The 23,756-nt window shown below is 38.8% G+C and overlaps 1 protein-coding gene across 10 annotated transcripts in view; it reads left to right on the top strand.

The window, feature by feature from the left end:
* TNRC6C (trinucleotide repeat containing adaptor 6C) overlaps positions 1-23,756 on the top strand; it is a 112,439-nt gene that overhangs the window by 34,234 nt on the left and 54,449 nt on the right. For all 10 annotated transcript variants that reach the window (XM_074889474.1, XM_074889481.1, XM_074889478.1 and 7 more), the window contains exon 4: positions 17,628-17,954. In XM_074889474.1, coding sequence (XP_074745575.1) covers positions 17,628-17,954 — 327 coding nt within the window. The remainder of the gene's footprint in view (positions 1-17,627; positions 17,955-23,756) is intronic.

Genomic DNA, 23,756 nt, shown 5'->3' with positions numbered 1-23,756 from the left:
AAGACTTTGTCATTGGGTGCCTTATTATAGTTATTAAGACTTTAAAAAAATCTAGTTCTAACTTAAAATTTCTGGATAATAACTTAGATACGTAGTAACAATAAACACTTCAATCCACAATCACATTTTACTAACACTGGAACGTAGGTGGGATGTTGTAAAGCTTACCTTGTTCTGCTCCATTGGATTGTCGCTTGCTTTTCACATTTGCTTTTACGCCTGTTTTTAATTGATATTGAGGAAAATTTTAAAAATACTTACCATATTCTTTCAATGGAAGTATTGACTTTTCTATGGGTGTTTAACAGAACTTGAACTGAACCTTGTGCTTGGGCTGATGTCATTGTCATCGGAGGGGCCAGTGGCAGATATGAAAATACCGTGTGCTCCCCCTGCTGTTAATTGCTGCCTTCTCACGTATACACGGAGTTTCTGTTTGAAAAGTAATCATATGGTTTGTAGTTCTGAAAGATGATGAATGTTAGATAGGGCCCGTTTTTGCCTGAAGTATTTTGGTGAGTCTTTAATATGACTTAAAGATAAAGTCAGGGTCATTGGGACAGCATTAATACCATCAGTTTGCAATTATAACTTGCCCTTTATTTACACTGGGAACTGGGGGCATCTTAGACTTGCCTCCCAGCTGACTATCCTACTCTAACATGCAAGAAACTACTTTAAAAAGCGAGGTTAATAATATATTGTTAGGTAGATCTATAAAGCCATTAAAGAGCTGTTACTGTTGTGGCCTGCCTAGACAGGCATGGTATTTTCCTCTTTCTTTGCTCTCGGACTTACTGCAAAAAGCTTTCTTTTCTTCCCCCCCCCCAGCAGATATGAAACTTTTTGGAAACTAGACACAATTCTTCAAGGCATGAGATTTTACCAAAAGCTTAACTGTGTGTGAGGAAGAAAAATCTTGGGATGTCACATATTAAACCAAGCTGTATTTCACAGGTGAACAGTCCTTAAAATGCCGGTGTTACTTCTTTTGGATGAGTCTAAGCACTTCTATGTGAAATGTGTGTAATGTATGTGGAGTAATTAGGTATTCCTTCCTAGCAGGGAGAAGACATGTGTCTAAAATAAACTGAGCAGAATTTTTGAATTAAAATGAAGTAATAATATTAAGTTATTATTAGTAATCTTTATTAAAACATCTTTAATTTCTTTTAACATTCATGTAATAGAATCTGATTTACTGGGAGTGGCATTTAATTAATTTAATTCAATTTAGAGAGTTAACTCTATTACATATTAGTACAGAAAATTACCTCTGAACAGTCATTTCTCACTGGTGACATGCAATAAGTTAATTTAGCTCGGAGTTCGTTTGGGTGCATTGTGAGTTCTTAGTGAAAGTTGCTATGGTGACAGCCTGATCAACCAGAGCTGTCATCTAAAACAACAAATACACCAGCCCTGCTTTGCACGGTGACACCACTGCTGCTAGGCTATAAACACTGACAGATGGATCCTCTCTGCTCCCTGCTTTTTTCTGGTCCTGGTCTTTTTAGTGAACTTGGTCGCTTAAATCTTCAGCGATGCCAAGGTTGTATTGCAAGGAGTAGTGAAAAGCTTCCGAAGGAATGCTCAGTCATTAATAGACCTGCTGTGGCTCTACCCTCGCACAAAGGGGGTTTTCTATCAGACTGTGTTCAACAAATTGAACTGAGCTGGGGTTTTTTTGGCTTCATCTTGGCTGCAGTGAAATGATAGAAGAATCCCAGTCGGGTTTTACTTTGCTTTTATTTAGGAAAATTTCCTGAAGAATCTGAAAAGAAGGAGGTCTGAAAACTGCTGGAACTACTTTCTTCATGTTTCTGAATAGTTTAAATCCTGTCTTTCATATATATCATTAATGCATAATGGCACTGGAGACATAAAAAAAAAATCTGTTCAGCTTAAACTGAATTAATGAAGTTTGCTTCAGATTCTGTGTTGAATTTGAAGGGAAGAGTTTGCTTCAGATCCTACAAGTTTTGCTATCAGGTAGATGAACTCTTAGTTCAAAAAAAAGCCAAAACCCACCTTCCAGTGAAGAGACCGTCTTTGGCAAACTCATTCAGAAAAACACTATCTGCATATTAAATGTCATGTTTAGCTTTAAGAGGAAGTATCAAAAGAACAGAAATACACATTTTAAGTTAGGTGTGTTTTCTTTTCTCCCCTGCTAGATCAGTCTGCAGACTTAAGCAGTAGTTTGTTTTTTCTCTAGAGCATGACTTTAACTGGGTTTGTCTGAGTAAGGGATCATTCTTATTTTTGGGCTTCAAATTTTTCTCTACTGCTCATTTCTGAAGGCAAGAGTATGACATTTCCGTAGGACTGCTTGCCTTTCCAATACTAGGAACTGCATCTAAAATAGGGTGTAGAACCCCAAGCGTTTTTCTAGATATAAAATCTGTGGAATTTTGTAGGTACAGTCTCCTAAAGTGGTAACAATGTCCCTATGGTTTTTGTATGTTTTTAAGAACCTACTTGCTCAAAGCATTGATTCTCCAAATAATTTTGTTAAATATAAATGAACACATCTTCAGTTAGCCCAGTAAGGATTCATACTTTGAAGATCCAAGGCCAAAATATTTCAGGTTTAGCTTTCATTGAGTTGGCCACATACATAGTTTCTCTGGGTGATGCTACCTGAGACTTAAAATATATTCACAGTGCTGGGAGGAGGGGGAGCTGGTCCATACTGAACTCTCTGTTGGCAGTACTGCACTTTTTCATGCTGACTGTTTCAAAATGATAGCTCAGATATCACTACACTACCTTCAGGACTGCAGTATAAACATACTCTTAAGACTTCTTTTGAGCTGGAATGTGAACTGGAAGGGTTATGCCAAAATTTCAGAGGCCTTTTACTGGTTGCCTGCAAAATACTATTTTAGTATTGCACATAAAAAATTAATTCAGTACCATAAATGTACATGACAGTGAAGTCAAGGCTTTGTGTTTACACAGGGCTCTAGCTGACATGTATGTGTAGTCCCATGATTTCAGCAGCACAGCCAGCGTTAGTGAAAATTACACTTAATATCTCACCAGCAGACTCGTAATCTGCAAGCAGATGACACCATGCTTTCGTAGAAACATCTAAAAGGAGTTAAATAACAATGCAACCTGTTCCCCCTGCATCCACCCCCAAAACATAAATAAAATAATTGGAGAGGCTGTATTTCTGGTTTCTAGAGTGGAAATTTGTGTGTATGTATAGTGAATCTGATGTGTCCAGGCCATGTCAGACCCAGTGTGGGTCTGATACAAATGGCTGTGTGTGTGTGTGCTTCATAGGCATCCCATGGGTGTTGACCTCAGGCACACGTGCAGGCTGCCTGCATGCCCGGTAGGTCTGATGTGTCCTGGACACGTTGATCTCAGTATCCACATGTTCAGATACTGATCCATAAATACACACTGGTAATTTCCAGACATTCCAGAAAAATAGCCAGACTCCTTACAGCTTGAATTTCAGAGTGGAAGAAGAGGTTGTACCAGACAGCATGAATGGTTAGTATTTCCAGTTGTCCTGGGTGGGATGCTAGCACTGACTGTGCTCTGGGGCACCTGAAACTCCAGGGACCTTGCATGCACACACCACAGCGTGTGTGTTCTAGGTGTGATACAATCTGTGTGCTACATGCGGCAGCTGAACAGATTTCTGTAGAAGCAATCCAAGGCAGGAATGGTGGATATGTAAGGTATCTCTTTACAGTACCCAACCACTTACGTATTTGAAACTGGATGCCTTTACGCTATGATTCACTCTCTTTTCTTCAAGATGCCTTCAGCATCCCTTCAAACCTCGGCAGCCCTGTGGGGTGAGCTGGGTCTGCCGGGCTCTGAACAGATTCTGCTGCAAAAGGGCTGATTCTAACAGCAGTTGTTTGACACAGTATAGGCATTAATCACTTCCTAAGGCACAGGTTTGTTTATAATAGGATTTTTGCCTCTGCTTACTTAAATACAAAAAACACGTGTTAATCTGCAAGATGGTGATCCGCCAGATTGCCCCGCTTTATGTATTGTTTTAAACAAGTCTCAAGTCTTGTTCATGTGAACTGTAACCTGTAGATGCATCACTGTTCAAGGTCCAAATGAAATTTTAGGCTCTTGTATGCAGTAAACTGATCGACATTGAGATTATCCTAAATGTTGATTATTTATGAACATATTCATTGCTGTGAATTTTTGTATTTATCTGTTTGTGTGAATGGTTTAACAATAAGTGGATTTCTGCTACAAAGAATATTTACTGTGCAGTCTACACCTGGAAGTGGCCTGTTGAATTAAGAAAAAAGAAGGTTGCTGGTGTGCTGATTTAGCACCATTTGTAAATTTGTTTTTAAAAATATTCCTTTGAATATGAAAACTGTGTGTAAAACATTGTCTAATGAGATTAAATGCACACAGCTTACAATTAAAGGATTCAATTCCTGGTTCTGCCCAGACTTCTTATGTGACTCTGTATTAAAGTTATTTAATCTGTTATTATATACTTGGATTTTCTCACTAGTACTTGCAGTGATGATAGTGTTAGCATTGTGTAATTTAAGCTGTTTCCTGTCTTCTCTGACTCTTTTATTGTCTAGTTACTGATGGGGTTGCATTGCCTGGAGCAAAACTTAGGAAGGGCTTGGAGGGTGAGAGCAGAGGTGAAGGAGGAGGGAGCCTTAACAAGTCCTGCCTGTGTCTTGTTCCTGATGTGTAAAATGCTATAATCCTTTACAGTGTTACCAAATTGTTGAGATTGTGAGACTCTTGTATCCTGTTGGTGGGCTAGAATTTAATGTGTGCTTGCCTAGTGGGTCTTTTTAAAATTAGTTGGTGGAGTTTAGATGTTTCTAAATACTCTGGAAAGGAATAAAAGATGTGCATTCTTTAACTGTGAAGAGGGCCAAACTTGCTTTATAGGAAAGTCTTATATCAGAAATGTGGAAAAGACTCTGCAAATGTTTCTAAACACTAGCTGAGCAATGCCTCTCTTCATTCAGAGCTGCCCTCCCACTTCATTGTAGAGTAGCAGTTTCTTGCACAGGCTAATTCGTCTCAGCAGTGACTCTTTTCTCCCTTCTGTCCTTTTTAGACAGTTCTTAATGCTGTTGTGTCTTAATGTTATTAACACAAGTGATTAAAAACTTCAGTAGCTTCATTATTTTCCTTTTGTAATAGTCAAGTTGGGTTTCTAATGTCAGTGTACTGTCCTGCTCTGGAGGTGGGAATTGAGTTTACAGGAGTCTGATTTCAAAGTTAAATGTATGATGACATGTTACATGAAATATGCCTGTGCTGAAACGTCAGAGGCTTCAGGACAAATATAGTTTGGAGACCAGCTTCTAGCAAGATGTATTTATTTGTCGTTGCTTTGCAATGGGTGCATATTTGGACAAGTCTGTGTGTAGAGAGATGTACATGATTAATACTGGTATTTCAGTTACATGAACTCATAAATGCAGCTTCACATCGCCTGTAAATTGGAGAACTATCGCTTGAAAGAAAACAGATGAATTGTTAAGTCTTGAAAGTTACCATCTGTTACCAGTTCACGTCCTGAAGGAATGTAACTATGACAATTTAACTGTTCTTTTACCCAGAATCTTGATTTGTAGCTTGAACTTTTAAGTTTGAGGCCTGATGTGTATGGTCCAATTTCTATTCATCAATTCCACCGTGGTAAACCCATGTGTGTGCACTCAGAGCATTCAATAAACGTGAGTGAGTTTGACTTGCAGTGAAAGAACATCACATTTACTTTGCATTATCAATCTATTGTTGATGACAACCTATCAACCTAATTAGCTGTACCATTTTAATGGCACCACTAATTAATTGTGAATTTAAAATTAAAATGATAATCAGTGCTAACACAGAGGAAAGCAGTGAGGAAAATACTAAAGCTGCTAAAACTGTAAGTATTCTTCACAAGACTGCCGCACATGAAACCAACCTGAATAATATAGAATGGGATTGAAGTAAACTCTTGAAAATACATGTTGAATCACACAAAACAGGTTTTATATCTTTCAAGAGTATTTGGCACCCTCTCTGCTGACAAATCTGAAAGAACAAAAATGTAGATGCTGTTCCAGAAAGGGGAGCAAAATCTAGTATCTGAGCTCTGAAGTATGCAAGGATCTATGTTTTTATTAGGAGCTTCTCCAGTTCTGAAGAGAAAAGTTAAATTTGTGGATACAGGGTTTTATCCGTAGAATTGGGCTAGGCCTGTTTCTGCAGCAGGGTGGGCTGTGATGGGCTTACAGACAGAATGCAAACCCATTTGTAGTGGAGGGATATGTCATTCGGTATTGATACAATTTCAAGTTAATGTTAATCAAGATCAAAGTGGAGAGGGTCCAGACAAGTGGGGCTGATGAAGAAAGACCACATCTTAAACTTATATAAAAAAGAGCAGAAGCTGCAGAGAGTATTATGGCTGTCAACCTGAGAGAAAAATGATTTCTTTGTTGTGGCTGAGGGAAGTGGGAGAACTGAGTAAGATGGACCTGGAGCTCCATTTTACATGTGGGTTTGTAGAAAATAATGCTAGGAATGTTCTTGAGAGGTTGTCTGTTCTATCCTCTTGCCCTGAGACAAGATCACCAAACCTGTATCATGGCTGCAGATAATCCTTAATCATCATTATTGCTGGAAATGTAAATCTTTACCTCCCTGGCTGTTATTTAAAAACCCAGCAAGCCTTGTCTTATTCACTGTGGGATGGAGCAAATTATTTCCTACTCTTCCTGTGTATTTTCTTCTTTTTTTGCTTTGTGTACCAAGTGTCTTCTAGACTGAACTGCTTCTTTGCCTTGTGTCTGCTGTGGTAGTTCATGTTTCCAGATTGCCATTTACTTGGTACTTTTTTCAGGTGGTCCAGCTCTTTCTTCAAGAGAGATGGTCAACCGTGGGTCCGGGCAGTGCTTTAGTGAAGGCTTTTAAGATGCCAGACTGAAGTAGAAGGGTTACTTTGAGCCTCATAGGTGGTTATTTATTCCATTACACACTTGTTTTCAGTAGCCTGATCTTTTTACTTCTCTTTGGTTTGCGATTGCTAGAACTGCATCTTTTTCTGCAGAACTGCTGTGGGGAGTGAGTTGATGGCAGTTCCACATTTAATTTTTCTTGCCTAATAACGTGACTTTCCTTATTGAATTGCAGTCGCTTTTTTCACGCTACTTCTCCAGTTTATCATTGTGAAGTTCTGATCCTATCATGCAGCAATCTGATCACCCCCATCTTCTTTCTCCCTAGCTTGGTGTCATTTGCATATTTAATAAGGATATTCTCTAGTCCATCATCCAGTTGTTAACAAAAATATTGAGCAGTGTAGGCTCAGATCAAGTCCCTGTGGAATCTATTCCGAAACATACTTCTGTTTTGACAGCAAACCATTGATTCTCCCAGTAAATATTTCAACCAATTTTACATTTAGCTCACACTTCCCCAATTTGCTTATGACAGTATCAAGTAAGAATTTCATGTCAGAAACCATTATGAAGTTAAGACGTATAGGAGGAGCTTTGGATGGTGGGACACGGATGGGAAATCTGAGAAGACAGGTAGAATTTGTTTGAACTGAAGCAGATGACTGAGTTTGAGTGGAGGGAGGAACAAATGACTGTGAGCGTAGGAGTTAGGGGTCAGCTGGATTTGTGAGGTGCTCTGGAGTCAAAATGAAGTAGGTGGTGGATGAAGTCCTGAATGTTTCTCTACTTCAGACCTTTGCATAAAGCCAACAGGTAAGAAAGTAACACCTGTAATTAAATGAATGAGGAAGAAAAAAAAGATGAGAAGATTGTAAGACCTAACAAGGGACAGATTCAAGGAAGGCATGACTATGTCAAATGTTTCTGATAAAGCAGGTGTATCAAGACACCAAGTTTTAACCAGGGAAATACCATTAGAAACCTCAGAAGCTTTTACAGCCCAGCTTACAGAGACAGAAGTTAGGCTGAGAGGTGCTGTGGAGAAAGACAAGTGGGGGCAACAGTGGGTTTAGTAAGGCAAGCTTGAAACATGCATATGCTGTCAGGAGGACCCTAGAATGCAGAGGTAAAAGAGAAGGGTAAGAGTAAACAGTGTCAGTGTAGGCTGGTATGTGGAAAGCATTTGGAATTACCTGGGAAGGCACAAGGGCTAATAGAAAGCAGGTCATAAACTTTTGTGCTAGTGATTTGGAGAGGTCTTGTTTGCATGACCTCCTAATGCATGCAGAGAGATACGGAGCCCTGACACTGTGGGGATATTGTATGTTTTCCCATCAGTAACTGAGGCGGTATCTGTTTAAAATGTATTAATTCAAATATTTCAATTTCTCCATTATTCCATGATTTATGAAACTATGATTTGTTTAATTCTTCCAAATAATTCCTATTAATTTTCCCCAGATTTCTACTCTTTTCTTCGTTGATACAGAATTTGTCAATATTCTGCAAAAATAGTGTGGACTCTTAGTTTTAGAGACACTTGACAGAAAACTATGGAAAAATGCTCTAGTAAGTACATTTTCTGGGTATGTTTTGGGCCTAGTTTCCTAAGGAAATGAGGCTTACGAGATTGGGTTGTATTCCTGTCTCAGTCTCGCCATTTAGCTTTAGCAATTCCTGGCTGATCCTGAGCAAATTTGGTAGAAGGTCCACAGAAGTTCCTTGAGACGTGCAGCTGCTTGCAGAGCAGTGCCTTAGTGCCATTACTTCCCTTTCCCGCCTATCTGCTGAGGTCCTAAGGAAAGTCTTTAATGTGAATTGAATGGTTATCTATTCTGGTTAGTTTGCCAGCTGGCCAGTCAACAGCGGGGAGCTTTGAACAAGCCACGGTACTGTTAACACCAATGTCTGCTTAACAAAAGGATGTTTAGTACTTCAAAAATTGTGAAATGCAACCAAATGGAATGCACTTCCCAGCTTACTTTAATATTTATATGCTTCTAGCAGATCCAGGAATGAAGATTAAAATAAAACCTTTAATTTCTGAGAGGTAATGCGGAAGTCTCACTCTTGGGAAGATAATTAGCAACTGGCTTGTCACTGTGGGCCCTGTAAGTTGTTATGATTTCCTCATGAAATATTGGTTTCCCACAGATGGTTGTAAAATCTTTCTGGATGACATCTTTTCAAAGGAGGTTTCTCAGCATCAAAATTAGGAATTAATTTTTGACTGAACTGCAATCTACTGTATAGATAACAAATAAATTTCAGCGTTTAATATATATCAATTTATGGTGGGTAGTTATCTGCTAATTTCATGCAATGATCATATGTCTGAATATAGTTTTAGAATAAATTATGCTTATATTTTGATGAAGCCTGTGAAATGTGTTCAGATGAGCAGATCAGACTGGGAGCTGCAGAGTGGGGTTGAATTCGCCGCAGCATAGATACCTTCTCATGCGAAACCAGAATCATTTATTTATGGTTGGAGAGCTCCATCAGCCAATTAACATATTGATAAACATGACTTTAAAACTGCTCCAGAACAAGCAGGAAAGCCCTCACCTGTAGGTATTTATTGAATAAAATGTCTGTCTTTCACAGAATCAATTTTAAAGAAATGTTCTTTCTCCTATTGTTGTAAAATTACTTTTAAAATGTGATTTGGGTACAAGCTGGTGCAGTTCCAGATGGGTGGATGTGTATTCAGAGCTTTGATTTCTTTCTCTTTTCTGGAGTTGTAAGCTCTGGTTGTTCTAATCAGTTATGCAGTGTATAACAACGCATTAAAACAGTTTTAACCAGTTGTAGTTTAGGTAATATATAAGCAATAGCCATTATTAAGAGCTAAAGCTGGTTTCTGGAGGTGTGAAGCTGAGACTGGCTATATGACCACACCATATACCATCACTCCTCCTAAAACAGGGAGGAGACTGGAGCCAAGGATGAGGGAACTTCCTTGGTTATCTCCTACCACCAAATTACACAAAACTGAGTTTTTGAAGATGGTTAAGAAATCCTAGTAACTGATTTAGAGGTTTTCCATGATCTTTGGACGCTTCCTGTTAATTCCTAGCCTGACTTCAAATTTCCTGGCAAAAAATCAAAAGTTCTGTATAGAAGGTCTAAATTGGTAAAAGTGAGAGAAGTCTGTAGAGAATGTCAGGAAAGGTAGGTTATGGTGAGAGGATTTAGAAGTCAGGTGTTGAAAGACTGACGAAAGAGGCAGGAAATCTTACAAAAGTGAAGAGAAGGAAGCGGAGAGGAAACCTCTGGAATAGGAAGTGGGAAAAGATGCACTGTGGTCAGTTAGGAGGTCAAGTGGAGCGGGGAAATAAAGTTAAACCAGGAAAAGACTTTATTTGTTCTGAGTATTAGATAAATGATATGTCCAGGAATTACTACAAAATTGAAGCATTTGTTTAAATAAATGGTGTTAAAGTTCTAAGGTCATAATGTATTTTTACTTTTAACCCTGAATGTGGGTTTCAACATCAAACTGCAGCTTCTGGTTACGTTTTTAAAGCCATTATAAGTACTACTGAAAACTAATTTCAGGATTCTCTTGGCTTTAGACTGTAACTTTTTGGTAGTTGTTTTCAGGAGAAGTTTGAAAATTGCACAGAAGAAACACAGAAAATTACCCACTTTTGTATAGAAACATTAGGAAGTAGGTTTTTATGCAGTAGTTTACTGAAATACCTTTACTTTTGCCAGTAGATGTCACTGTGGATAAAAAATACCAGCGCTTAGTAGACAAAGGAGGTAATTTGCTAAATGAGAATTCATCCTTTGAAAGTAGATTGGGGGGGGTCAACAATTTTTTCCTAAAGAAAGACCTTTTTTTCAGCATATACAAATGGATTTCTTACTAATCAGGGCATCTATTTTTGCCCACTACAATCCTGTCTGTTTGGCTATCTTCGCCCGACTTGGGTAAGTTCATGGCTTTCTGTCTGACTTCATAGGGGTGTCTGTGTATGAGCGTGCTCCTGTTCAGCTTTATTTTGAAAGCATTTTGTGTTTGGAGGCTGCTTTAATACGCACCAGTTGTCGCTACAGTGTGTATGTGCGGGGAATTGGACATGGAGGAAGTGGCTTCATTAAGGTTGATTTGGAGGGGGGAGCAAGATGAGAAAAAAAATTGCCCATATGATTGGCTGGGAGAATAGCTCTGAATTATGGGATCCATCTGTTTCCTGTAATGAATTCATAAACCCATCAAACAATGACCTGAACGAATTGCTGAAGGAAAAAAATAATACACTGGCATGATATGTTTAACGCAGTGAGGCATTGGCATTGTATAATCAAAAATTCTTCTCACATCCAGCACTTTGTAATGGAGCTGCTGTGTTTAATAGAAGCTGTAAATAAATCCTGTCACAGTAGCAGCCAAGAATGCATTTCTGGGTTTAACTGTTTCTCTTCTGGAATGTCTGGTCCTTTAAGCCTTTAGAAATGCAAGTTTTATACAGCTGGAGTGGGGGATGCTGAAATATAGAGAAATGTTAATGAGGTGAATGAAAGGAAAAAGCTGCCATAAATCAGTATTATGTGGCTTAACCAGTTTCTTTCATTTATGCATGTTCTTTCCTTATGTCATAGAAATGTACTTAAAAGCTATTGTTGTAATTGAAATCTGTTAGACTGATCCTATTCATTATATTAATAAAATCCACCTACAATTGCTTGTAACACTTTTTTATGCAGTTGGGATTCCCGAGATTGTAATCATCAAAAAGCATATGGGGTAATTATTGGATTTGTTTGTGTAAAATTGGATTAAGAAGTTTAGATACTATTAAGTACTGATAATTATTACAAGCAAGCTCATTGTTTAGTATATGTACAGCTCTCAGAATGTAGAATAAGTAGATACCCATCACAAACATCTTAAGAGCAAGCAATCTCAAGGCTTTTATTTTACGCCTTTAATTGTATTTTTGCAAGAGGCTTTCTACTTAAATGTTTTTGCTTTAGCTCTTTAATCATGTGCTAGTTATGAAAACCGCTTTGTATTGAATCCTTTTCCCCATTCATTTTAAAGCAAGTTTAGCCATAAGGGCTACATTTTAATTCCTGGATTTCAAGCAGCTGCCCACATAACATTAGCCGTGACAGTGTATTACTTTCAGGTGAAAGGGTAGACAGGCTGCTCCTTCAGGGACTGGCAAGGTCTCTCTATAGATTGGCAGGTTGGCCCCTGGGGCTGATTAAATGTATAGTGCACAGAGCACCAGTGTTCTAGGCAGCCCCTGCTGACCACAGGCACTGCCATGCGCTGTGCAAAAGGTTGCTGTCTGGTTTGCTCTTAGCCTGCAGTTTGCTAAAATATTATGTCTTTGTACGTTGTATGTTCTGCGAGGGATAGTCATCATCTCAAAATACATCCGTTGTAGGAAGGAGAATGTCTAAATGGTTTATAAAGACACTCTTAGAGCGAATATTGTATGACAATTAATAATTAGGAAATCTCATGTAGACACTTTGAACGGTAGGTGTTTCTCACCGTGCATATCAAATGAAAATTGCTGCTTAAACATTGCTGAAGATGACTTTAATAAATAGGTGTTGAGGTTTTTCAAAGAATGTAGTCGTATTGTCTTTGTAACATATATTATCCAAATATTATTGCTGTATTTGAAGTCTAAATTTGAAGGCTAAATTCTAGCCTGATAAGAAGCTGGAATTTGGGAATCAAGCCCATTGCTATGATGTTGTTCACGTCTTGCTTTATTTCCTGTCACTAGTGTAATTAAATGGTTATTTTTCCAGTTACCATGATTGTATACACAGTATTCTTGCAAGAGCTTCCATTTAACTCATCTTAAAAGAGATTTTTTATACAAAACCCCCCACATTTCTATGTTGATTAGTGAAAAAACAGTATTGTTAACATGCAGAAATATTTTTATTGTAAAGTACAATGTGTTTGATATTTTCTGTGTTCATTTCTTCTCATCTATGATTCAGATATTTAGAGGGATTGTTTCTAACACTGAAATTGGGTTTCTCTGGCCACACCTTTGTGATGAAGCTGCTTTGTTAATTTACATTAAAGCAAAAATTTCTGTGTACTCTTTGACTGAGGTTAGTGAGATACATATACACATGCATGCCTAGTTGAAAGTATTAGATGCAATTTATATTTATATATATAAAAATTACTGAGAATATAATGCTTTTTAAAAAGCAGCTTGCCTTGCTCTCTCAAATATGTTTCCAATGAATTAGTATTCCTTAAGAAAATTGCAGGGCCAGACACGTATTGACTCCATTGGCATTATGCCAGTTAATGGTTTTAATTCTCTTGTATGCTTATTTAATTCCATGGAAAAGTCATTTCTTAGTTTAAAAAAATAAATCAAAGAAGGCTCTAAGTTTCTCGCTTTGCTGTGCAGTTGTCTCTTCCAACCTTTTTTCCTCGCTGATCATCAGGACCTCGGAGTAGTGCAGTGTTGATGGCCAGAGCTGAGCTGGCTGGGGAAGCGACGTCAGGTGGCAATGTGGGGGAGCAGGCCTCATCCCCACCCCGCTGCTGCCGCCTGCCTGCCCCCTCTCCTCGTCCTCCCTGTGTTCCCTCTGATCTGCTGGCACAAGGGTTGTGTGGCTGTCTGGTATCTGAGTTGGAGAAACTTGCTGGCTGAAATGGTTTATCACTTCTGGCAGATCAAACTATGTCTGGAGTGCTCTTTCTGAATCCTGTGGCCATGGGCAAGTCACAGCTTCGTTCTTTGCAGAAGTACAGAGTACTTCAAATTTCAATGTTTGTAAATGCTTACATCTTTGTAATAACATTAGTAGCAGTGGTAAGTAAATGCTTACATCTCTGTAATAATAGTAGTAGCAGCAGTAGTAGTAGTAATAATACCCCAAGATATCTTAATTTTCCCATTTCTGCTCTCAGTCTCCCAAGTGAAATGGAAACATACACTTTGCTCAAAGTCATAAAAAGTGATACTATTTTAATTATCCTTTCAATTCGTCAAAACAAGCAAAACTAAGCAGGAATTGTCTTAGTTTTGGGCAGCAGGCACTTAGAGACGTGCGTACACGTGTCAAAGGTGGCACAGCCTTCCCAAACCCGGGCTGACGGGCGGTGGGAGCCTGAGCCTGCGTTTTCCGTGCAGCAGGTTTGGTACCTGCAGGACGGGTGGTGGTGGGACCACAGCAGCTGTGTGTGCCCTCCCGGGCTGTCCTGAGACAGCTGGAGAGATTCGTCTCCGGAGTGACTACTACTCAGTGAGAGGATCAGCTTAATTCATAGGTTATACTGCATTTTTTTAAAGGCCAGGTGGAATGGTAAAGTCAACAGGACTTAAAAAAAGACCCATTAAAACTAAGTAATATTTTCTGTCATGTGGGTGACAGATTTATGTATATTGTGGAAACAAAATAGTTTTCACATACATGTTGGATATGCAAATTTGATATTTGAAATTAATGATTCTGCATTTTGTGACATTTTTCACCTACTTTTTTAATTGTCAGAGTTAGGATAAACTGTTCGTTTCCAAAGCTGTTGGTATATTTTGAAAAGGCAAAGAAGGTTTTATTTTCTGCTCTTCAGATGTTACTGCTTTTAAATTTTTTTTATATTCAAAGTTCCTTTTTTTTTTTTTACAGAAATAAGCATTGGTGAAATTGTTTAGGCTTCCAAAATAAAAGTCTTGGAGAAGCAAAGTGCTGATGGCCGCTGTCAAACTTAGTATTTTTTTTGCTTGTCCATGTCCCTGCTTGCTTTGAAACTGCCCTCGACACCACCTTGGTGCCTCTTCACTGCTGCTGCTGTGGAAGTTGATCAGTTTTTCAGGTGTGTCAAAGCCTGGAGAGAGGCCGGGTACTGGTTTTATAGCATATATGTAATGAGATGAGGTGCCATTTTGCACCTGTTGGCCATGCTTGCAATGAGCTGGAGGAATACTTGTTTAGGAAGCCCCAAAGGCTTTTTCTGGGTGGCCGAGCAGCTCTGGCAGACACTGCCAAGTGAGCAGAATAACCCAGTGTGGTTCCCGCCAGGCGCTGCTCCGCTCCCGGTACCCCTGCCCCGGGAGACCCAGCACTGCCGAGCTCGCCGTGCCACGCTGTGCCACGCTGCGCGGGCTGCAGACCGGGGTGGGTCTGGCCTGCTTGTTTCTGGCAAGGCTAGTATGGGGCATTTCAAATGTGTGCCTGCAGTGCAAATGTAGAAGACTGGGGTGTCCTGAAATGCTTGATACAAAGGTTTAGGTAAAGACCATGAGAAAACAAAAGCTTTGTGTGAGTGCCGAATAAGCTGCTGGTTGTGGTCTCTTTAACTTGTTTTTTGGGGAGATGATTAGAAGCCTGAAAATTCATTTTTTCATGGCTATAGGCAGTGTGATTTGATGTTAATAGTAGCAACCTCATATCCAAAACTGAAAAACTGCTGAACTGAAAAGGCAGCGGGTGCTCTAGATGGGTGCAGTAGCTTACTGTGCAGTTTAAATGAACATTCACAGAATCATCTAGGTTGGAAAGGACCTTGAAGATCATCTAGTCCAACCGTTAGATCATCACATCGCCTCTCTCTCCTCCTCCCTCCTGTTTTAAACCATACAGAAGACTTGTTACAGTAAGGAGTAAAAGGTTCAAATACTGTAGGCAAAAGGCATTGCCTGTTAAGCAGAGAATAATCAGAATTTATCCTTAATTTTAAAACTTAATGCTGTTTTGATTCCACTAGCGTTTATAGGACATTGTACTTTGTCCTGGTAGTAAAGAGGAGCCTAAACCTATGGAAAAGGAACAGTTGAGACATTGTTTAAAGGTTTTAGACTTGAAAGATTCAAGAAAAGCTTGTGTTACTCTTGTGTGGAAATGGTGATGTGCAAATAACTGTAAAAATTTATTTTTATGCAATGTAAATTTAGTCACAAATGTATGTCTTCGGCCTATCCTACAGACTGGTCAATACATTTATTAAATCAGAGAGAAGATAAGATATATTAAGGGGTTCTTTCTGGCCTAGTGTGGACTGGTTGGCCTGTTTGGTGCCTGTAGCAGCTGTGCTCTGCATATACTGGGCATTAGTACCTCTCTGTGAAAGACAAAACCTTTTTTATCATTAAAAGTAGTGCTCATTTTGATTAAAAAAATGTTCATGCTTTGCACTTTGGAATCCATTTTGCAGCTGAAGTTGAGTGCTTCTTACTACAGATGAGAAAGTTTTCCTTTAGTCACTTGTAAGCTCATTTGTCCTTGCACCCATTCACTTGTGTTCTTCCAAATGTGTAAAACTGAAATGGGGTTTACTTTTTTCAGTTACCACATTTCAGTGTCAGTTTAGAAATGAGAAGTGCTCTGGAGAGAAACATTGTTATGTGACACTGCAAAGTGCAGTGATGCTTCCTGTGCTCTTCAGTGGCATACGAAAACTTAGTGGTTTTGTAAAACACTGGATTAAAAAAATATTCCCCCCCCCAATACACTTGTTACGACAAGAGTTGTGTAAGTCATCCACTCTTTCCAATGAAAGGAACTAATTACGATCAGTTTTAATCATCACTTGGAAAACATAAGCCGCATATTTTTGAAGTACTTAAAAATTATTTATTGAATAAATAGCCTGCAAGCATAATTTTTTAAAAAATCCCAATACATGGAACATTGTGCATCGTTTTACGTACAAAGTATTTGCACATGTGTCTACAGATTGGGTAAAGCAGGAGTAACATAAAATAATCTTTACTTGAAAACTTTTGTTACAGCTTTTCACTGTCTGGACACACACCTTACCCCCGCTCCTTTTCAATTGAATTAAATCTTCTGAAGTTCAAATTTCATAGCTGTGTCCTAATAACTCTTCCAGTTTAAAACAAAAAAAGTTACTCTGTGCCACCATTTCTTATTTAATAATTAATTTTTCTGAACATTATTTGAGCATAACAATTATTTCTAGCTATCTTTTTATTTCTTGGGCTTTTATTTACCATTTTAGCGAAGTGTTCTTAGACATCTTGTTTTGACAACAGTCCAAGATGTCTTAGAAATGCTGGAAGTGAAAACATCTGAGAAGTGTTTTCGCTTGCTCTGTTGTAGAGTTGATAGGAAATCAATGTTTTCTTAAGTGTTGTGCTTTCCTAAATCATATTTAGTATGAGCACCAGACTCGTTCATAGGCATATACATGGGGGGGGGGGGGGGGCATTTGAGTATTGATGCAAACTTGGTTGTGTGTATACAAATCATTCAGTCTTCACCCTATATGCTCTCTCCTCTTCTCATGTGGTGGGTACCAGATATTCATAGTAACCAACTTCTCTGTGACTTCTGGTGCAGCCTGGGAAGCGGGAAGTGTGTGAGATAAGGCCGGGGGGGGTTGTACAGTTACAAACAGACGTGTAGGCTCTCGCAGAGTTGGCTGTGAAGCCTTTTATCAGCTGTATTCTGGTACATAAATTTTACAGCTGTATAAAATCAGGTTTTTTAGATGTAGATTTCAAAATTCTTATATAGCAATTTAGGAGGCTAGATACACAGTAAACTAGCCCTGAGTTCTGGTTGTAACACTTTTTTATTTAGAATATATTTTACGTATTCTATAGTCCATGTTTTGCCTGCTGTTGTTTGGGAGACTGAGAAACATTATCCCCTTGCTCAGTAACAGAAGAAAACCCCCACAACTTTTCTGATATTAAAAGCAATTTTTGGTTTTTGTTTGTATTTTTTATGTAGTGCCAGAACCTATTAAGACCAGTTTAAGCCAGCCCCAACCTGCCGGTACCGGTACCAGTACTTCCACCAGCACTATTACCAACAGCAGCAATGGCAAGCGTGCGTCTGCTAATGGGCAGCAGCCAGCTGCGTCCCGTTACCTGCCTCGTGAGGTGCCTCCACGCTTCCGCCAGCAAGAACAGAAGCAGCTCCTAAAGCGGGGTCAGCCACTGCCTACTGGGACTCTGACCGGCACCAGCCCAGCTCAAGGTACTGGGCAAGCAGGGGCGAGTCCTCCTCCGCAGCAAGGAGCAGGTGGACAGCATCATCCCAGTAAGACCCAAACAGGTAAGAATCGAAACCCAGTTGGGGTATCAACTCATTCTCTATGTAGTTACGCCTTCCACTGTTAGCACAGGTGTTGCAAAAATTTAAGGAATGTTAAGAATTGTCTTAAAATAACAGGATTTAAAGCATATACTGTTGCTCCTTATTTTACAGAATATATGATGTCATTTCTAGGATCCAGTTCTAAAAGCTTTTCTTATTTATTTTAGATGTTCAGACCTGTGGGGTCTTTTTCCAGGTTTTTTCCTGTCTCTTTGACAGTCATAATAGATATGATTTTCAGGAAATGTAAATATTTCTTAGTGATCATTCTTACAGAAGCATTGCTAATTTGGGTATTTCCAGGTTTTTGACTATAATTTTGGCAATTTTTATGTTCTTTGAAGAGATTTTTGAGTATAATTATACGTAAATAAAAAATAGGAACTTTTGCTTATCTTCTGTTGTGACACTTCTATGTCTTTACTTGCTTGCTCTCTCAATTGTTATTTTCATATTAGGAGAATAATACTTTGGGAAAAGTAGTTGAGTATCTTAGGCCTTTCTACCACTTCATTCCATCCTTTGCAGATAGACGCATGACCTCCTTTGGCTATTGGAAATAGCATATTGAGGGGTAGGTCTCTTAGCTACCTTTTTTTCCCTGAAGCTGCTAATGAGAAAATAAGAAGCAGCTCTCTTCTTATTTGCCCTTTTGTGCTAGAGAGTGTGTAACTTTTCCAGTGGAGATGAGCTCAGTCAGTAATTGGTATATATCACCTTTTTCATCACTGCTGTATATCTGTCATGTTAGGCAAAGCAGGGAGTGTTCCGAGATACTTATCTATGGCTTACAAAAAGTTATCTGAACTAAGTCACAAGGGGGGTTTTGATATCTTGAATTTCTGTATGATCTCAAGTGTTGCTCATTATCACTCATTAATGCTGTCAAACATCACAAAATTTGGATCTGAACTGTCTGCAGTTTCTCCCCTTTGGGCATTAGTGAATCTTTCCCTGTTTTTGCTGTACTTGCTGCTGAACTGAACTCCAGCAGAGAAAATTACTTGGTGTTGTCCTTAGAAGTTTTAAGTTAGATAAGAAAAATCATCTCTCTCGGAAATTGTAGCTTTTATGGTTATCAAGATGTATTTGAAAATATTATTCAACTACTCCCCAGAAACACAGATCTGAAAAGTCAAACAGTTGTTTGTTTACTTAAAATGTTGGATTTTTTTAGGGAGGGAACAGGTTTTTACCTCTGTATTCTTGAGTATTTGGCATTAGTGACATGGAAAATAAGCAGTTCCCACCAGTTAGATCAGCATTCTCACCTTCTCTGCAAATCACAGTTCTGCAGGGTCGGTGGCTGACCTTTATGACTTCTTTCTGATTTGGAGATGTTTAACTGTCAGACTAATGTTATGTGTTAGGTATGTATATATATACACACATATAGGTTTATTATTTTCAGAAATCTAGTACTTATTATATGGTAGAGACAGATTGGCCAACTTAAGTGACTCAGGCTGTCTGAGGGTCAGTACTGGACTTCTTCCAAGCATCATTATAGGCGTACCTGAAACATCTTTGTTTGATGTTTAAGAAACATACTGTAAACCCTGAAACAACGTCCACCATAAATCATAACATAATCCATAAAAGAACCTAGCTTGTAAGAGTACAGTACTAGCTGTCTGACTTTGATCTTGCCAGATGCATTTGTACCTTGAGGTTTTTAGACCTCGTTTCCCAATTGCTATTTTAACTTGCTGTATAAAATAAGCACTTGTTTCTGTAGTTTGTCAGCCTGGCAACTATCAGCAGATGTTCTACACTGTTTTAGTTTGGGTTTTTTTTAATTATTTTGCTACTTTTCTGTTACTGTTGGACAAATTCAGAATACAGTAAAAGCTAGTACGAATGAGGAGGAGTGCAGCAGCTTTTCAGCTTCATATTATATTACTTATTGCACAAAGCAAGGTAACCTATACCAAACCCTTAGCAAAAGTATTTCTTGAAAGCGATTAGTGCATAGAGTCAAAATTGTCAGGTGGTTCTTTTAGTATGTAAAGACAAAAGCTTTCAAAGGCACCAGCAAAACCTGTGTACAGTTCTTGGAGCAGGGAAGAGACTCTTAGACAAGCTAAATCCTTGGCTACATTTTTATCTTTCGACAGCAAGAGGTTGTGTTTTGAGACTCAAATGGCTGCATCTTCCTCGTATAAAGAACTTGCTGAATACTAGAGCTCATTTAGTTCTCTTTCCAGCAGGTGGAGCATCAGTTCATTTACTAACTAGCTACAGAAGAAAAAACAAATCTAACTCAGTTTGTAAGGCATGACAGCTGTGTCCCTGGCTGCTTTGTGAGTCAGAGAGGAGTATAGCATATCTCACTCCTGAGGGACCTTTGTAGCCATGAAGTAGATATATTGACAATCTTACTTGGTCTGCATACTGGCTTTGTCTTCACCTTGATGAGCATAAAGATCAAAGAAGTGTTCAGGGAAGGCCACAACCTTTTCATCTCAGCTGCTAGGATTTGAGTAATTATTAGCCTATGGAAAAATTTTGGGATTCTATATCCTGAAAACCTCCAGCACTGAAGTTGTGAATTTTCCATGAAATTTAATTCAAACTGGGTCATATTTCATGAAAATAAAGAATTTTAAACATGATGATTCTCACTGAGCAATACTTTGTCAGAAGGAAACTTTTTGCCTCTCCTCCTCTCATCATCGGTAGGAACTGTATTTCTTTAAATGTCTGTCTCTGGTTCCCTGGGTATTTCATTTACCAAAGAGTCTTTGCAAGCAGAAGTTCTCTGCAGAAGTGAAGGGAAGGAAAAAAAAATTGAAGTTGTCCAGAAGAATCAGTGTGGGTACCTGATCCACATATAAACAGGAATTTTGTCTGTCTGAAGAGCACCTGCATTGCAGAAGAGTGATCACTTCCTGAACATCATTAGACATCTTCAAAGTCTAGAGGCAGTCAATAATAGACCAGTGCTTAGGGCTTTCTCCCTCTCTGGTAACCCGATTGCCTAGCCGGAGCTTGTTAGACCTGTGCTGGATTCTGCCCAAGCAAGGCTCCATATGTGGCTTCTTTATACTCATGGTGAATAATAGTAACTTTCTTTTTATGGATGACCTGGTATTAATCAGAGACAGGATCGTCGTATGCTAGCATCTTGTATCCAGAGGATGCTTAATGTAAATTCATGTCTGTAGCTTTTCTTTTTATAGGGTCATATTCCTTTGTAGTTACCTTGAAATTATGCAACGACGTTCCTTCCAGGCCCTATTTATAACTACCTGGGTACAAGGAAGGCTGTTGGAGAGACGTTGCCAGCCTCTTCACTGTAAAAATCACACTATTTTATCTCTTTAATTCTCTTATCAGCAGCCTCTCTTATCTACTGCCTTGGCCTATCCAAAACACTTATCAGAACTCTAACTGCAATGTCATGAATTAAAAAGGATGTTCTGCCAGTGTAAGGCAAGTGGGAATTAATGACCACTAATATATTCTTTGTCAGGTTTATCATTTGGAAGTATCAGTGAAGTGGATGAGAGTAGTGACTTTTTGTTTCTCTTTTATGATAATCGATAAACCATTATCTAGACAAACTGTTAAGGGAAGAAATTAAAACATTTCAAATTGCATAAAACACCTTAGAAAGCTTATCCCTTGAAAACAGTCTTCAATTCATTGTTAACTATTATGAAACTATTTACTTAAAGATGGAGCTTTTAATCTCTTCCCTCTCCACTTTGTCAGCTGACTCCAATAAATGTGGTGAATAGTTAACTTCTCTCATTAAGGTGTGAGGTATTAATGGAATGGCTTTTTTGCCATGTGATCTGAAAGAATTGAGGTAATTTCTGGAAGCTACCATGGGAGTTTAAAAATAACAGGTAATATATCCTTCTTTGTTTCTTTACAAATCACGAAGTTTGTACAGGAGTCTCCAGGCAACCACTGCGTGTTTGATGATTATAAGAACAAAGATCAAAAGAAGTAATCGTTTTTTCTTGAAGATGCCTCTCACTTTTCTGCAATTCAGCAATGTAAAACCAACATCCATCAACTCGATATGTACCATGTCCTGCAGGAGTCATGATGAAACTTCTGCACTTCTTTTGTATTGGCGAGTAAAGTATTTTGTGGAACAGATCCATAACACATGTTTCCAAAGTCTAAAAAGAAATGAAAGCAAGTAATTCATCCAGTAGTTGAAGTGAGAGAACACACAAGCATTGTGGAAACTGAAGAGTTACAGTTTTAATTTGTTCTATCTGTTGTTTTCTGGGAAGTGAGAATTTGACAGCAGTTAGAGATTTATTTTCCTACTGCGGGCTGATGCCAGATTCTGTGTTGAACTTTATTCTTCTTTTCTATGAAGCTGAAAGTTTTATTTCATGCTTCTTTAGCTGCAGTTTGCATATTCATGCTTGTGACATGGTGTGTGCATGTTGAAGTGAGTGTTGTGGGCAGTCAGAAGTTGTTGAATGCCATTGTGTGGCAGGTAAACTCTTACAAATTTGTATTAACTTTTATTTTTGATAATTTTTTTTAGGAAGCAAGATAAAAGTAAAAAACCACCTTACTGTAAAAGTTGTGTCTGACAATACTTCCTTCAAACATCCAATCCTTTAACTGTGGGTTAGAGTTCCTTCTAATAGAGCAATTTTCTACAGTTGTAAAGTCAAATTTGGAGAAAAGTTTTAGGGAGAGATATCTCTTCTAAAACCAGTCAATATAGCTGGAAAACACAGATGAGCTTTGATATATAGTTGTTTCATCAGATCTAGCCAAGTAGTAGTGACTTTGAAGCTAAATGCATGTTCGAACAATTGCCCAGTTTAGCTTATTGTACTTTGTGATGACTGTAGTAAGGCATGTATATGCAGAAGTAGTTCTGTAGCATATGAATAAAGTCTCATGTCAAAAGTTTGAAATAAGATTTAGGTTGACTTCCTGGAGGCATGGCAAACAGGCTGATTTTTAATGAATAAAGCACATGTGAAAACTGCCTTTATGGAAGTGATTTGCTGAACTTTATCTCTGTGGGCCCATATTCTGTAATTCCACTAGCAGAATATCTTTGTTGGCCGAAAATTACTGTGTTTTTGCTTTTGGTTGAAAAGTTACAGAGTTAAAAGCAAAAACTTTAGAAATTGATTTATTCTGGATCTTCTGTGAACAGTGGGTTTTGTATATAATAGTTAACACACTAAATTCTATAAAGTAGAAATCAAGGATGAGGTATTATATTTATTCACCTTGCACGCTTTCTATGTATATCATTTCATACTTTCTGTAGCAAATACACTTTTTTTAAAAGTGTCTATGTAATACCTGGAAGGTATTCATTGTTGTATCATAGAATCACAGAATGGTTTGGGTTGGAAGGGACCTTAAAGATCATCTAGTTCCAAGTCCCCTGCCATGGGCAGGGACACCTTCCACTAACCCAGGTTGCACAAAGCCCCGTCCAACTTGGCCTTGAACCCTTCCAGGGAGGGGGCAGCCACAGCTTCTCTGGGCAACCTGTGCCAGTGTCTCATCACCCTCACAGGGAAGAATTTCTTCCTTATACCAGTTTAAAACCATTACCACTCATCCTATCCCTACACCCCCTGACAATGAGTCCCTCCCCCCTTTCCTGTAGCCCCTTTTAAGTCCTGGGAGGCCGCTCTAAGGTCTCTCCAGAGCCTTCCCTTCTCCAGCTGAACACCCCCAACTCTCTCAGCCTGTCCTCACAGGGGAGGTGCTCCAGCCCCTGAGCATCTTTGTGGCCTCCTGTGGCCCGGCTGGAGC

The sequence above is a fragment of the Strix uralensis genome, chromosome 19 (assembly GCF_047716275.1).
Source record: "Strix uralensis isolate ZFMK-TIS-50842 chromosome 19, bStrUra1, whole genome shotgun sequence".
NCBI classification, from domain to species: domain Eukaryota; kingdom Metazoa; phylum Chordata; class Aves; order Strigiformes; family Strigidae; genus Strix; species Strix uralensis.
Note: the sequence above shows the minus strand (reverse complement) of the source record. Positions and strands in the feature narration are given on the sequence as shown.